Source organism: Pelophylax lessonae, assembly GCF_965119305.1.
Source record: "Pelophylax lessonae genome assembly, chromosome: 6".
Taxonomy (NCBI): domain Eukaryota; kingdom Metazoa; phylum Chordata; class Amphibia; order Anura; family Ranidae; genus Pelophylax; species Pelophylax lessonae.
The window spans coordinates 76,906,711-76,921,896 of record NC_138773.1 but is presented as its reverse complement, the minus strand read 5'-3'; the positions used below and the strand labels follow the sequence as shown (position 1 = coordinate 76,921,896).

Here is a 15,186-nt window from a genome sequence, read left to right as displayed (position 1 = left end):
TCCAGATTTCACGGACCGGATCGGAATCGGCTAGCAGTGGGTGTCAGCGAAGATGTCTCTGCTGACACCCGCTGCCCCTTAGGGATGCATGGAGCATCCGAACTGGTTTGCCTGAAAAACTGACAATCAGATCGTATCGCCCGTGTGAAAGGGGCCTAACTCAAGTTCCTCTTACATTGTATAACATTTTGCATAATTGTTACATAGGACTTTTTCTATGCTATACAAGTTCCAAAGCATACAAAACTAATAGTGAAGAAAATTAACTAAACAAACTGTCAAAAACCTTCATATATAATCTGACTTTTCTTCCAGCCATCATCCATCTTGTCCCTACCTCACATTTCCCAGAGTCCACTAGAGAATGGTCCAGAACCGTCCAGTAGCTCCTGCCTGTCTCCTCCAAATGTCTCCGCTTTGCTGGATATCTCCCTGCCTGGCCCTCCTGATGATGTCCTCTCACATGGCGAACCTGCAACACACATCAGTGATTCCATCATTGAAATAGCCATAAGCTCTGGACAGTATGGTAAGTTCATAGGTCTACAATAATAGTACATTGATAGAGTTCTTGGGGTATAGCTGAACTGCTGTATAAAGATACAAAGAGTGTTTTGAATAGGTGTTTGCAGTAAACCTAAAATAAAACTTTATAGAGGCAGTTGTAAATTCCTAAGTATGATTGTTTAGGCAAAACACACTCCTGCCTATGGCTAGTGTTAGAATCTCCATACCTGTACAGGTGGTTAGATGATATTAAAGTGTACTTGTACTTAGCTCATGCATCTTTGGTTGCCCCCGCCAATGCTGATACTCGACTCCCTTGGCCAAACGTTCTTATGTTTTTCCAGGTGAGTGTGTGTATGTATGTATGTGTGTGTGTGTGTGTGTGTGTGTGTGTGTGTGTATATATATATATATATATATATATATATATATATATATATATATATATATATATATATATATATATATATATAATCTGTGTACAGGCATACCCCACTTTAAAGTACACAATGGGACCAGAGCATGTATGTAAAACGAAAATGTACTTAAAGTGAAGCAATACCTTTTTTCATTTCTCAAAGCATGTAAATACACTAGCTCCATAGGAAATCATGCTCAGCTTGACATGGCACTGCTCCCAAACCATGTGACAAGGACACCAAGCTTGGAGAGCATGTTAAGGGAATCCAGGACTATGACATAGTAGATTACCTAGGCAAGCTGGCCAGCCACAAACAGGATATGTTGTAGTTCTGGGTCCCCTCTCGGTGCTCCCTAAGTTTGGTATCCCTGTCACTTATGGTTTAGACTACCGGGAGTAGTGTCATGCCAAGCTGAACAAGCTGTGTCCTTACTCGCGAGTGTACTTAAAGTGAGTGTACTTAAAGCGGGGTATGCCTGTATATATGTATGTGCAGTGGATATAAAAAGTCTACACACCTGTTTTTAAAATGTCATGTTTTTGTGATGTAAAAAAAGATGAGACAAAGATAAATAATTTCAGAACTTTTTCCACGTTAATGTGACCTATACATTGTACAACTAAATTTAAATACAAACTAAAATCTTTTAGGGGGGAAGTGAAAATAAAAAACTAAAATAATGTGGTTGCATAAGTGTGCACACCCTCTTATAACTGGGGATGTAGCGGTGTTCAGAATTAAGCAATCACATTCAAACTCATGTTTAAATAGGAGTCAGTACACACCTGCCATTATTTAAAGTGCCTCTGATTAACCTCAAAGTTTAGCTGTTCTAGTAGGTCTTTCCAGACATTTTCTTAGTTGCATCCTTCAGCAAAAGGCATGGTCTGCAGAGAGCTTCCAATGTTAAAAGGTATGAGTCAGGAGAAGGGTACAAAAGAATTTCCAAGGCATTAGATATACCATGGAACACAGTGAAGACAGTCATCATCAAGTGGAGAAAATATGGCACAACACTGATATTACCAAGAACTGGACGTCCCTCCAAAATTTATGAAAAGACGAGAAGAAAACTGGTCAGGGAGGCTGCCAAGAGGCCTACAGCAACATTAAAGGAGCTGCAGGAATATCTTGCAAGTACTGGCTGTGTGGTACATGTGACAACAATCTCCTGTATTCTTCATATGTCTGGGCTATGGGGAAGAGTGGCAAGACGGAAGCCTTTTTTTTTCTTTTTTTGATGATCCAAGCCCGCTAAAGTTTTCAAAAACACAACTGAAGTCTACCAAAAGCATATGGGAAAATGCGTTATGGTCTGATGAAACCAAAGTTGAACTTTTTAGCCATAATTCCAAAAGATATGTATGGCGCAAGAATAACACTACATATCACCAAAAGAACACCATACCCACTGTGAAGCATGGTGGTGGCAGCATCATGCATTGGTGCTGTTTTTCTTCAGCTGCAACAGGGACCTTAGTCAAGCTAGAGGAAGTTTTGAACAGTTCCAAATTCCAGTCAATATTGGCACAAAACCTTCAGGCTTCTGCTAGAAAGCTGAACGTGAAGAGAAACTTCATCTTTCAGCATGGCAACAACCTAAAGAATACAGCAAAATCAACAAAGGAATGGATTCGCCCGAAGAAGATTCAAGTTTTGAAATGAGCCCAGACCTGAATCCAATTGCAAAATCTGTGAGCTGATATGAAGCTGTGCACAGGAGATGCCCTTGCAATCTGAAATATTTTGAGTGTTTTTGCAAAGCAGAGTGGGCAAATATTGCCAAGTCCAGATGTGCCATGCTGATAGACTCAAAGTGCTGTAATATAATCAAAAGGTGCTTCAACAAAGTATTCATTTTAAAGGTGTGCACACCTATGCAACCATATTATTTTAGTTTTTTATTTTTACCTCCCTTCACCTAAAAGATTTCAGTTTGTTGTTCAACTGGGTTGTACAGTTTATAGGTCACATTAAAGGTGGAAAAAGTTCTGCAATGATTTATCTTTGTCTCGTTTTTTTACATCGCAGAAACCTGACATTTTACCAGGGGTGTGTAGACTTTTTATATCCACTGTATGTGTTTGTGCATATACACTGCTTAAAAAAAATTAAAGGAACATTTTGAAAACACATCAGATCTCAATGGCGGAAAATATCGTGCTGGATATCTACAGTATACTGATATGGACTGGGTAATGTGTTAGTATCGAAAGGATGCCACATCTTTTGATTAAAATGAAAATGATCAACCTACAGAGGGCTGAATTCAAAGACACCCCGAAAATCCAAGTGAAAAATTAGGCAGCAGGCTAGTCCATTTTGCTAAAATTTCTTTGCAGCAACTCAAAATGGTACTCTGTAGATTGTATGGCCCCCACATGCTTGTATGCATGCCTGTCAATGTCAGGACATGCTCCTAATGAGACAATGGATGGTGTCCTGGGGTATTTCCTCCCAGATCTGGACCAGGGCATCACTGAGCTCCTGAACAGACTGAGGTGCAACCTGGCGGTGGCAGATGGACCTAAACGTAATGTCCCAGAGATGTTTTACTGGATTTAGGTCAGATGAGTATGGAGTCCATTTAATGGTATCAATTCCTTCATCCTCCAGGAACTGGCTGCATACTCACGCCACAAGAGGCCGGGCATTGTTTTGCACCAAGAGGAACCCAGGACCCACTGCACAAGTGTAGGGTTTGACAATAGGTCCAAGGATTTCATATTGATAACTAATAACAGTCAGGGTGCCATTGTCTAGCCTGTAGAGGTCTGTGCGTCCCTCCATGAATACGCCTCTCCAGACCATCATTGACCCACCACCAAAACCAGTCATGCTGAACGATGTTACAAGCAGCATAACGTTCTCCACAGCTTCTAAGACCCTTTCATGTCTGTCACATGTGCTCAGGGTGAACCTGCTCTCATCTGTGAAAAGCACAGGGCACAAGTGGCAGACCTGCTAATTCTGCTGTTCAATGGCAAATGTTGATCGAGCTCCACGGTGCTGGGCAGTGAGCACAGAGCCCACTAGAAGACGTTGGGCCACCCTCATGAAGTCTGTTTCTGATTGTTTGATCAGAGACATTCACACAGTGGCCTGCTGGAGGTCATTTTGTAGGGCTCTGGCAATGCTCATCCTGTTCCTCCTTGCACAAAGGAGCAGATACCGGTCCTGCTGATGGGTTAAGGACTTTCTGCAGCCCTGTCCAGCTCTCCTAGAGTAACTGTCTCCTGGAATCTCCTCCATTGCTGGGAGACACAGCAAACCTTCTGGCAAAGGCATGTATTGATGTGCCTTCCTAGAGGAGTTGGACTGCCTGTGCAACCTCTATAGGGTCCAGGTATCCCCTCATGCTACCATTAGTGACACTGACCCTAGCTAAATGCAAAACTAGTGAAAAATAGTCAGAAAAGAGGAGTAGGGGAAAAAATTTCAGTGGCCTCCAATTGTAAAACCATTTCTGTTTTGGAGGTCATCTAATTGTTGCCCATCTAGTGCACCTGTTCATTTCATTAACACCAAAGCAGCTGAAACTTATTACCAAACCCCTCTGCTACTTAAGTGACCAGATCAATATCCCAAGAGTTCAATTGACTTGATGCTATACTCTGATTAAAAAGTATTCCTTTAATTTTTATGAGCAGTGTTGACCACCCACCTAATGTTGATTGGGTCCCACATTTGCCACCAAATCAGCCCTTACCCATCTAGACCTCAGAAAGTATGCTGTGGTATCTGGCACTAAGCTGGCAGTAGTTGCTCCTTTAAGTCCTGTTGTTGCCAGGTGGGGCCTCCATGGATCAGAATTTTATTTTCAGCACCACCCACACATGCTCGATTGGATTGAGATATGGAGAATTTGAAGGCCAAGTCACACTTAACACCTTTTGTTGAGTTCCTCAAAACATTCTTGAACCATTTTTGCAGTGTGGCAGGGTGCATTATCCTGCTGAATGAAGCTACTGCCATCAGGGAATACCACTTCAATGAAAGGGTGTACTTTGTCACAAACAATGTTTAGTTAGGTGGTATGTGTCAAGTAACATCCACATGAATAGCGGGACCAAGGTTTCCCAGTGTTGACAAAGCAACAGAGCTTGCTTCTTTCCATACTGAATCCTGGTGCCATCTGTTTCCCAGCTAAGTGACACACCTGCAGTCAGCCATCCACATGATGTAAAAGAAAATGTGATTCTTCAGGCAAGGCCACCTTTTTACATTACTCCGTGGTCCAGCTCCGATGCTCACATATCCATTTTATGCTCTTTTGGCTGTGGACACGGGTTAGCATGGGCACCGTGACCAGTTTGCCGCTAAGCAGCCCCATACACAACAAACTGCAGTGCCCGTTTTTTTCTGCTTTCAGCACATCAACTTCAGGGAGAACATGTTTACTTGCTGCCTATTATATTCCACGGACATGGAGATGTAGTAACGGATAATCCGTGTTATTCGCTTAACGTGGTCAAAACGTTTTTGGCTGATCAGTGTGTGTTTTGTCGTGGAAGGTTTCATTACAATATTCTCCTTCTCGTCTTTCTCAGGAAAGAACAATGTTTGGCCACTCGTACATTAACATTATCCAAAGTTCTTTTGTATAAACCAAGTGATAAATTATATTTACTGACCCTTTGAAATGTCACATTTTAAAAGAAGTTGCTAATTTGCAGCTTGTATCAGTAATGTTGTTAACCTCTCTTCTGAGTCCCTTATATATGTAACCCAGCTGGATGCCTCCTTGGTTATCTGAAAGATTTCGATATCCCTGTCTATAACCAAACTACTCCTTCACCTTTTTTGTTTTTTTATGCATGAAAACTATTGCAATCCGGTGGAACTCCTCTAATCCTCCCTTGTTAACCACTTAAGCCCCAGCCCTATTTCGGACACTTTTTTTTGTTCACAAGTTAAAACCAGTATTTTTTCCTAGAAAACTACTTAGAACCCCCAAACATTATATATATTATTTTAGCAAAGACTCTGGAGAATCAAATGGCAGTTATTGCAATATTTTTTGTCACGCGGTATTTGCGCAGCGGCCTTTAAAACGCCATTTTTTTGGAAACATTTTGAAAAATCACATTTCACTGCATTTTAAAAAATACTAAACCGTAAAGTTAGCCCATTTTTTTTGTATATTGTGAAAGATGATGTCACGCCGAGTAAATAGATACCCAACATGTTACGGTTTAAAATTGCATGCACCCGTGGAATGGCGACAAACTACGGTCAATAGAAATCTCAATAGGCGACGCTTTAAATTTTTTTAACGGTTACCAGTTTAGTGTTAGAGTGTAGCTATTTTTTTCAATTATTGCTCACGCTCTGGCAATCGCGGCGATACCTCACATGTGTGGTTTGAACAGCGATTTCATTCGCGGCTCGACTTCCGTATAGGTTTTTTTTTTTGTGCGCGAGCTAACGGTGACGGCGGCGGCTAAATTTTTTATTTTTTTTTCCTATTTATTTTATTTTTTTAACTTTATTACAGGTTTTTAAAAAAAAAAAAAAAAAAAATCTGATCACTTTTATTGCTGTCACAAGCAATGTAAACATCCCTTGTGACAACAATATGCAGTGACAGGTACTCTTTATGGAGGGATCGAGGGTCTAAAAGACCCTCGACCCCTCCACTACACTTCCATGTATGCAAAACGCCGATTTTGCATACAGCCGTTTTTTAAATTTGCCGCCTTTTGCAGCACACTAACCTGGAAGTGACGAAACATGGCTGTTTCCGGCTTTGATCGGGACTCCATCCAGCCGGCGGACATGCCAGCTAGGTGCTCGGGTCTCCTGGTGGGACGGGAGGCCCGTTAAAAGTCACGGAAGGCGGCGGGAGGATGGGGGGGGGACGTCCCCTCCCACTCACCCGGGTAACGATCGAGCAGCTCCCGAGCCGCATCGGTCGTTACTGACGGAAACCGACCGTTGGCTCTAAACCACGGTACCGGGATGATGCCTCTAGCTAGAGGCATCATCCTGGTATAACCCCGCAAAGTTGGCGGTAAGTGGTTAATTTATTGCCAGAGGCTCATTAACCAGGACCTGCCAATGAAGAAAATGGCCTATAAAGGCCCATTGTCACCATAACAAATATGTTAAGTTATGGACTTATGGAAAAAATGTTGGTGTATTGTAGTAGCTAGTGTTTCTAATGCAAACTTTATTTTTGAAGGTGAAGCTGTACCCCTGTCACCGGCCAAGCTAGGTGAGAACTCGAAGAGTCTTCCTTCCCCATCCTCCAGTCCTCAGCAGAGCTGGATCGCTTCCCCCAGCCATGACCCTCAGTGGTATCCCAATGACTCTACAGACTCCTCACTCAGCAGCTTATTTTGTGAGTACAATTTTACAGTGCCATGTTGTGCATTTAGCTCTGTATGTCTTTATTCTTTTACCTATACTTACTCTTTCCCTGCTCACACAGCAAGCTTCATTTCTCCAGACAAGAGCAAGAAGACTGCTCCAATCGCAACAGGAAATGCAAGCGGCACATCTCTACTGGGCCCCAGTCTGCTGGATGGAAGTTCTAGAGATTCCTTTGTCTCCCGTTCTTTGTCGGATGTTGTTGAGGTTTGTACATCGGAAAAGCCTCTTTAGGCTATATACAGTGCCTTGAAAAATATTCATACCCCTTGAAATTTTACACATTTTGTCATGTTACAACCAAAAATGTAAATTGATTTTATGTGATAGACCAATGCAAAGTGGCTCATAATTGTGAAGTAGAAGGAAAATGATAAATGGTATTCAGAATTTTTTACAAATAAATAACTGAAAAGAGTGGCATGCATTTGTATTCAGCCCCCTTTACTCTGATACCCCTAACTAAAATCCAGTGGAACTAATTGCCTTCAGAAGTCACCTAATCAGTCAATCGCGTATACCTGTGTGTAACTTAATCTCAGTATAAATTCAGCGGTTCTGTGAAGCCCTCAGAGGTTTGTTAGAGAACCTTAGTGAACAAACCGCATTGTCAGTTCAGGGATAAAGTTGTGGAGAAGTTTAAAGCAGGGTTAGGTTATAAAAAAATATCCCAAGCTTTGAACATCTCAACGAGCACTGTTCAATCCATCACCCGAAATAGGAAAGAGTATGGCACAACTGCAAACCTACCAAGACATGGCCGTCCACCTAAACTGACAGGCTGCGCAAGGAGAGAATTAATCAGAGAAGCAACCAAGAGGTCCATGGTAACTCTGGAGGAGCTGTAGAGATCCACAGCTCAGGTGGGAGAATCTGTCCTCTGGACAACTATTAGTCACGCACTCCACAAATCTGGCCTTTATGGAAGAGTGGCAAGAAGAAAGACAATGTTGAAAGAAAGGCATAAGAAGTCCCGTTTTCAGTTTGCGAGAAGCCATGTGGGGGACACAGCAAACGTGAAAGAAGGTGCTCTGGTCAGATGAGACTAAAATTGAACTTTTTGGCCTAAAATCAAAACAATATGTATGTCGGAAAATGAAGACTGCACATCACCCTGAACACACCATCCCCACTGTGAAACGTGGTGGCAGCATCATGTTGTGGGGATGCTTTTCTTCAGCAGGGACAGGGAAGCTGGTCAGAGTTGATGGGAAGATGAATGGAGCCAAATACAGCGCAGTCATAGAAGAAAACCTGTTAGAGTTTGCAAAAGACTTGAGACTGGGGCGGAGGTTCACCTTCCAGCAGGACATCGAACGTAAACATACAGCCAGAGCTACAATGGAATATTTTAGATCAAAGCATATTCATGTATTCGAATGGCTCAATCAAAGTTCAGACCTAATTCCAATTAAGAGTCTGTGGCAAGACTTGAAAATTGCTGTTCACAGACTTTGTGTCCAATCTGACAGAGCTTGAGCAATGTTGCGTAGAAGTTTGGGCAAAAAATGTCACTCTCTAGATGTGCAAAGCTGGTAGAGACATTCCCAAACGACTTGCAGCTGTAATTGCAGCGGAAGGTGGTTCTACAAAGTATTGACTCGGGGGGGGGGGGGGGGGGTGAATGCAAATGCACGCCACACTTTTCATATATTGATTTATAAAAAAAAATATGAGAAACTTGGAGATCAATTAGTAAAAGCAGCATCCTTTACACACATAGGCACATATTTAACACCTCGATTGCCTTAGATGTTGACCTCTTCACAGTCTGTGTCGTCAGTACAGTGACAGTGTATAGTCTTATCACTGTATTATTGTAATGTAATGGTGATGACAGTAGCAGTTAGTCAGTTCCCCCCAGCATCAGTTAGTGTCAGATTGTCAGCTGCACAGTGGTGATCAAATACCACCAATAGAAAGCTCTATTTGTGTGAAAAAAAGGAATGCGTTGTGATTCAGACAGGAATCACAACACATTCCTGTTCAAATCGCATGTGATTCTTTGCAGTCCAATTTGAGCCTATTCAATCTATGGGCTCAAATCGCATCGCAGAGTTATCAGTAAATGGTTTCGGCACGTACTTGAGTACAATTATCAATACTCGTACTGGCTGGAAAAAAACAGGTATCCGTGCTTCCCTAGTGACGGTATGTATTAAGAAAAAAAAAATGAAATCTTTATTCCGTTTTTCAACAGGTGATCAGGGATATCTTTTTTTTTTTTTTTTTTACTTTTTAAATGTTTTGGACTGTTTATAAATGGGTTACATTCATAACAGCTGTGATTACTAGTGATCTGTGATTGGCTACAGCTAATCACATGGTCCAGGGTGCTGTGATTGGCCTAGGTACCATGTGATAGCTGTTGGCCAAACACAGCTGTTATGAATGAAATTCATTCATAACCCTTATTGTTGACATTATAATCATCCGATCCACAATCTGCTGGGTCCAGTGGGCACAGCGGTTGTGGGAGCGACGTGCTGCTGCATGCCCCTTACCCGGAACAGGTTGAATAATGTACAGGTCCAGCCTGCCTGCGCTGGGCACCCACAGTAAATGTACGGTTAGCGGTGGCCCAGTGGTTAATGGGTCTCCATAGTTTCCTTATTATGTGGTCCATGAACAGTTTTCTGACTTTTGCTTCTGTTTGTAGGTTGTCGATTCACATCTGGCCTGCCTGATGAATGAAAACAGTATAGATTACATCTCACGCTTCAACGACTTGGCCCAGGAGCTTTCTGCTACAGACACTGTACGCCGTGAAACTTCATTTGAAGCTGGGGCCACTGGGAGCGAGCAGCCCATCCGGGATTTATGATAACATTTTGATCTGTCCTTGGAGTTTAACAATCGGGAGCATTCAGCCTCCATAACAGCAGCTACATAAAAAGGATAGACTATGTTGTACCATTCAGGTGTATTGGTCTATATGGGCCTTTACAGCTCAATTGGCTATAAATAATAAGCGTTGTTTTATAATGCAGTATTTACACTTCATGGGACTTGGTCACAGCATGTGACGGCTTTGTTTTGTCATCTGTGATGGCAGTTCAGGATGTACAGTAAGCTGACTGCATAGTAAGCTCTGAAATTGTTTGATTACCATTGTCTCTGTGTATGTGACGGTAACCAAACTTCAGCAGTAACGGCGTAATGAAGCCGCTGTGTACATAGGAAGCTGTTTTTTTGTTTTTTTCATTGCTGGCGACTCCCGTCAGGCCTGCTCTGGATCACCACTCCGGTGGAACACACAAATGGGAGAAATCCCAACACTCTGCAGAAAAAATAAGCCATAATGAACTTCATCCAATAACAGATGGGCTTCATGCAAAATATGCAATTTCTTCATGTCTCCTGTGCTATGGACTGGTTTTCTACTAATCGAAGAAAAAAAGTCAAAAGGAAAAAAATACACTTCTTGCTTTGTACATTGGCTTATAAACCCTCAGCGCTAGGAAAAAAATGTTCTCATTCATTGAAGGACACAGGAAATGTTGATCTTTGGGTTATTCTGCCACCTACTGGAGGATTAGACACCGGTGAACAAAAGAATTGTAAAATCCCTGATACTACCAATATACTTTTAGTTTTTTGATAGTGTTTTAGTAGGATGGGTGTCTTTTTTTCTACAGTTTTGCAGCAAAACATCTAAATGTGTTTTTGCTAGGATTTTTTTTCTTAACTTCTTCAAGATTCTTGCCATTGCTGCTAGAGCCATTTTCTCTTTTCAGCTATACGGCACCGCCTTGACCTGGCCTTTCGTTCGTAGGCTAGCCTGGAAGTGATGATCAGGCACTGATTTTTGCGTAATGGGCTTTCCAGATCCCATTTTGGCAAGAAATTAACTGTAGAGTACTTTCCATGTCCTGAGTTGTTGGCATTGCCCTGTCTCTGATGGCTCACTCTATGGGTAAGCCAATCAAGCTGAGCACTGGGAGCTGACATCTTTTTGGATCGCTGTAAATTCTTAACCCCTTCCGCGATAGAAGCAGATGAAGAGTGAACACCGAGTGACTGAGTGCTGATGGGTGGAGCGTTACACACCTGCTTCTCTTTCCCAGCACATAGCATAGAGCAGGGGTGTCAAACTCAATTTCATCGCGGGCGGCATCAGCATTATGGTTGCCCTCAAAGGGCCGGTTATTATTATTATTATACAGAATTAATATAGCGCCAACAGTTTGCACAGTGCTTTACAACATGATTATATCTGTAAGATTAGATGTCCAGAGCATCTCACACCCCCTTACACCCTTACATGAGATGTCAAGAGCCCCCCCACCATCAGATGTCAAGAGTCACCCACCCTTCCTTACATCACAATGCTCCCCCTTACCTTGCGCTGCTGCCAGGAAGAAGATGCGGGTGGATCTGGGAAAAAAGTGCAGGGTCTGGAGATGAACCAGAGGAGGGCTGGAGTCAGCTTTCAGAGTCTGCTGAATGCTGAGAACAGGGGAGGCAGGAGCAAGGTGGTGTTGTGGCTGCACAGAGAGGTGCAGGATCTGTAGGAGGGGTTCTACCCTCCTCTCTGCTGTGGACTGCTGGGAAAGGGGGGGGCAAAGACGAGCCTTTCTGAAGCTGCACAGAGGAGTGCAGGATCTGGCAAAGGAGTTCTGTCCTCTCTTCTGCTGACTACTGAGACAAGGTGGGGGCAGAGACAAGGGGGGTGCAGCAGCTGTAGGAGAGGTGCGAGGGCCACATGAAATGGCCTGGGGGGCCACGTGTTTGACACCTGTGGCATAGAGGAACCATTCACCATTCTTTATTGCAAAGAGGCTTATGGAACTCCGACCTTCAATCTGTTCTTTCTGCCTGCCTGCCTGAGGTGACCACAGTCATCTCTGTCCTACAACCCTGACCTGCTACCAGCAACTAGGTTCAGAAATACCTGATCCTTGTTCTCATACCTTGAGGATATGTTTCTTCAGTGCTATGAAGGTGCAACGTGTTATATTATAAACACAGGAAGAACTGCCTCATGGTCCCTGGTGCCCCAGCTTACACTCTACTAATTACTCTTGCACTGCTTGCAGTGTGCCCACTGCTGTTGCTGGGATCTGCAGCCTGAAATCATGCCTGCTTCTAAAGACTATTCCCTCTTCAGTCTTCTCTAGCATCCATAGCCACCTATTTAGCCTTTTCCAAGGAGGACTTTACTTAGTCATGCATGACTTTGTGGCCCAAATCACCTAGCTATTTGCTGAGTTTTACAGCAGAGACCAGAAATGCACTTCTGCACCCTCCCAGGCAGAATCTCTATTGGATATGGCTGTGACTAGCGGCATCTAAGCCATGAGCCACTGAGAAACTGATTGTGTGTCTGTTCAGTCCCTGCTGGACAAGCTTGCCTCTGAAGAGTAGCAGTCTTCTTCTGTTACTCCCAAACTTAGACTGACTCTTGTTGATGCAGTACGGAAATCTTTCAAACTGTAGAATCAGCCTGATGCTTCTACCAATGCTGTACCTAGTCTGGGCTGCTCCTAGGACCCCCAAGACTTTCACAGTGGTTCTGCTGTTCCAAGTCTTCTATGGAGACTGGACACATCCCGACAAGACGTTTGTTCCCCCCAAGTGCTTATTAACCTTATACATATTTAAAGAGGACTTTAACAAGTTATCTGCCCCCCACTACGGATCTGACATTGTCCTGCCCTTACAAAGTGACTGCCATACCATTAGAAGAGGCTCCTCTCTTTAGGACCCCATTGAAAACAGTTGGAGGCCCTATCTAGAGCTTTGTTCTCACTGGCAGGTATTGCTCTTCCCTCTGTCTTAGCTGTGAGAGCTTCTTGGGCTTTTTGACAAACTACTCTTCCCAAATTGTCATAGCCTGCTCTCTTCTGTGTACAAATGCTTTACATTCTGCCAGCCAAATTTTTAGACCTCGGTTAATATTCAGTCTTTTAGATGGCATTTTGAGAAGCAAGCAGTCCCTAGATCTGTTGTTGTTTTGCTGGGCCTGTTAGCATTTTGTTTTCTGTGTTGCCCACCCCTCAGTTGGACTGCTTTAGGATTGCACAAAGGTTAACACTTCCTGAGTTCCCTCAAAGAATGATAAAAAAAGTATGTTTGTGCTCACCATAAACTTTTTCATGCACCTGTAATTGAGTCTGCATTGACAAATGGTTGTAAAAAAAAAAAAAAGTTAATTTTGTTGGGAAGAAGTGGTGTGGGTGTCACAAAAAGGTTTGCATATGTTAAGAGAGATCAAAATGGCTGCCAACTTTGCATATGAAAGAGAGCTGTTGCTGTTGAACACTTAACCATAGATGGTTCGAATCTCGGCCGGTTCCTGCTGTGCAGGCTAATTGTACCCAGGTTGGCTATAGCCGCGAGCAATAACCACTGTGTTCCCCCTGGCAGGGACTGCTCTCCACGCCCTCCCTCCAGCAGAACACAATAGCCCCGCGGGAAGGATTCCCATTAACACTGATACGGTCGATGGGGGAATGGAGCGATTTTCTACAGATTGCAGGAAAGAAAATCGCATTCCTCTGTGGCCTGCATTAGAGTTCTAATATTGAAAAATTAGAAACAGAAGGTGACAATATCACGGAATGGAATTAATGTACACTTGCATGATTGGTTAGGATAACATTGTCACCTCAATGCAAGGTTATTTAGAGGTGTTGCTTCTACATATATGTAACTCATGTTGATGTAGCCATGAAATTCCCTTTGCAATTGACTTCTAATGTTTGGAAAGGGGATGTGTAATGTGTTTCAGGGTCTTGGGTATTCTAGAATGATCAGATCATCTTTTTATTTAAATGTACCACCACTATCCACAGCTAATTATTTGCTTTTGTCTTTCAGGAGGGTTTTTGTTCTCTATAAATGTATGTCACCTATAAAGAATTGAGTTTGGGCTTACGTTTTACACACAACTTTGAATAGCAAAGTTGACTCAACAGTTGGCAGCGGCAATCTTTGAAGCTGAACTACAGGCAAACATTGAAACACATAGATACAATACATAGAAGGAAGTTATTTTATCTGCCAAAGATATGTTTTTCTGTCCAGCCAGTCCCAAGATTTATACGTCATTGCCACAAAGCATCGCCTTTTTGACAAGGCAGTTGAACTTCAGTAAAATAAAATTTACAGGTCTTCCACCTCCCTCCCCCCATCTGTAACTGGACAGTGAAACAGACTGATGAGTTTATCTCTGTTAAGCTGGCCATAGACTGTTCGAAACTGGGCCAGTTCAGCAAGGACTGGCCGAGATTCGAACCATGTATGGGTAGGCTGAATATACCCAAGTTGATCAATCAACTTGGGTACAACTAGCCTGCCGGGTTTTGCATGCGAATATTGTTAACGGCTATTATAGCCACTAGCAGTAATCACGGTGTTCTCCCGGCGAGGGACAGCTCACACACAATGACTCTGCGGGAGGGATCCCCCCATCAATTCCCACCGTGGTTGCAGGAAAGAAAATAACTCCCATCCGTCTTTACTCTGCTCTCTTTCCCTTTCATTTTGTTCGTTGTTAGTTTATGAGCACTTCAACTTAACTGACTTTTCTCTTCATTCTGCTTCACCATCACCCATTCTGAGCTCTGTTGTATAGGACAATACAAATTCAGGTACATACACTGTTTGCATTCAAAATATATATTTAATGATGTATTTATAAATACAGAGATGTATTAATTGTGGTGTTTATATTGGATTTAAGTTTAGCTTTAGGCCCCTTGCAGACGGGGCGGACCAAGCAAATTCGCCTGTTTAGCGAGGAATCTGTCCACTAATGCCCACTGAGCAGGCGGATGACAGTCCTGTGTCCACTACACTATGCAGAAACTGACACAGCCTGCAGTTCTCTATGGGGCGGTCGGATAGAAACAGACTGCCTGTCCGTTTCAATCCAACTGTC

The 15,186-nt window shown here is 42.9% G+C and overlaps 1 protein-coding gene across 1 annotated transcript in view; it reads left to right on the top strand.

The window, feature by feature from the left end:
• Nucleotides 1–10,709, top strand: part of CRAMP1 (cramped chromatin regulator homolog 1) — a 79,499-nt gene extending 68,790 nt beyond the window's left edge. Inside the window, exons 18-21 of the mRNA XM_082260366.1 lie at nucleotides 316–529; nucleotides 7,114–7,272; nucleotides 7,363–7,508; nucleotides 9,961–10,709. Coding sequence (XP_082116492.1) covers nucleotides 316–529; nucleotides 7,114–7,272; nucleotides 7,363–7,508; nucleotides 9,961–10,125 — 684 coding nt within the window. The 3' untranslated portion in view covers nucleotides 10,126–10,709. The remainder of the gene's footprint in view (nucleotides 1–315; nucleotides 530–7,113; nucleotides 7,273–7,362; nucleotides 7,509–9,960) is intronic.
• Nucleotides 10,710–15,186: the final 4,477 nt, after the last annotated feature.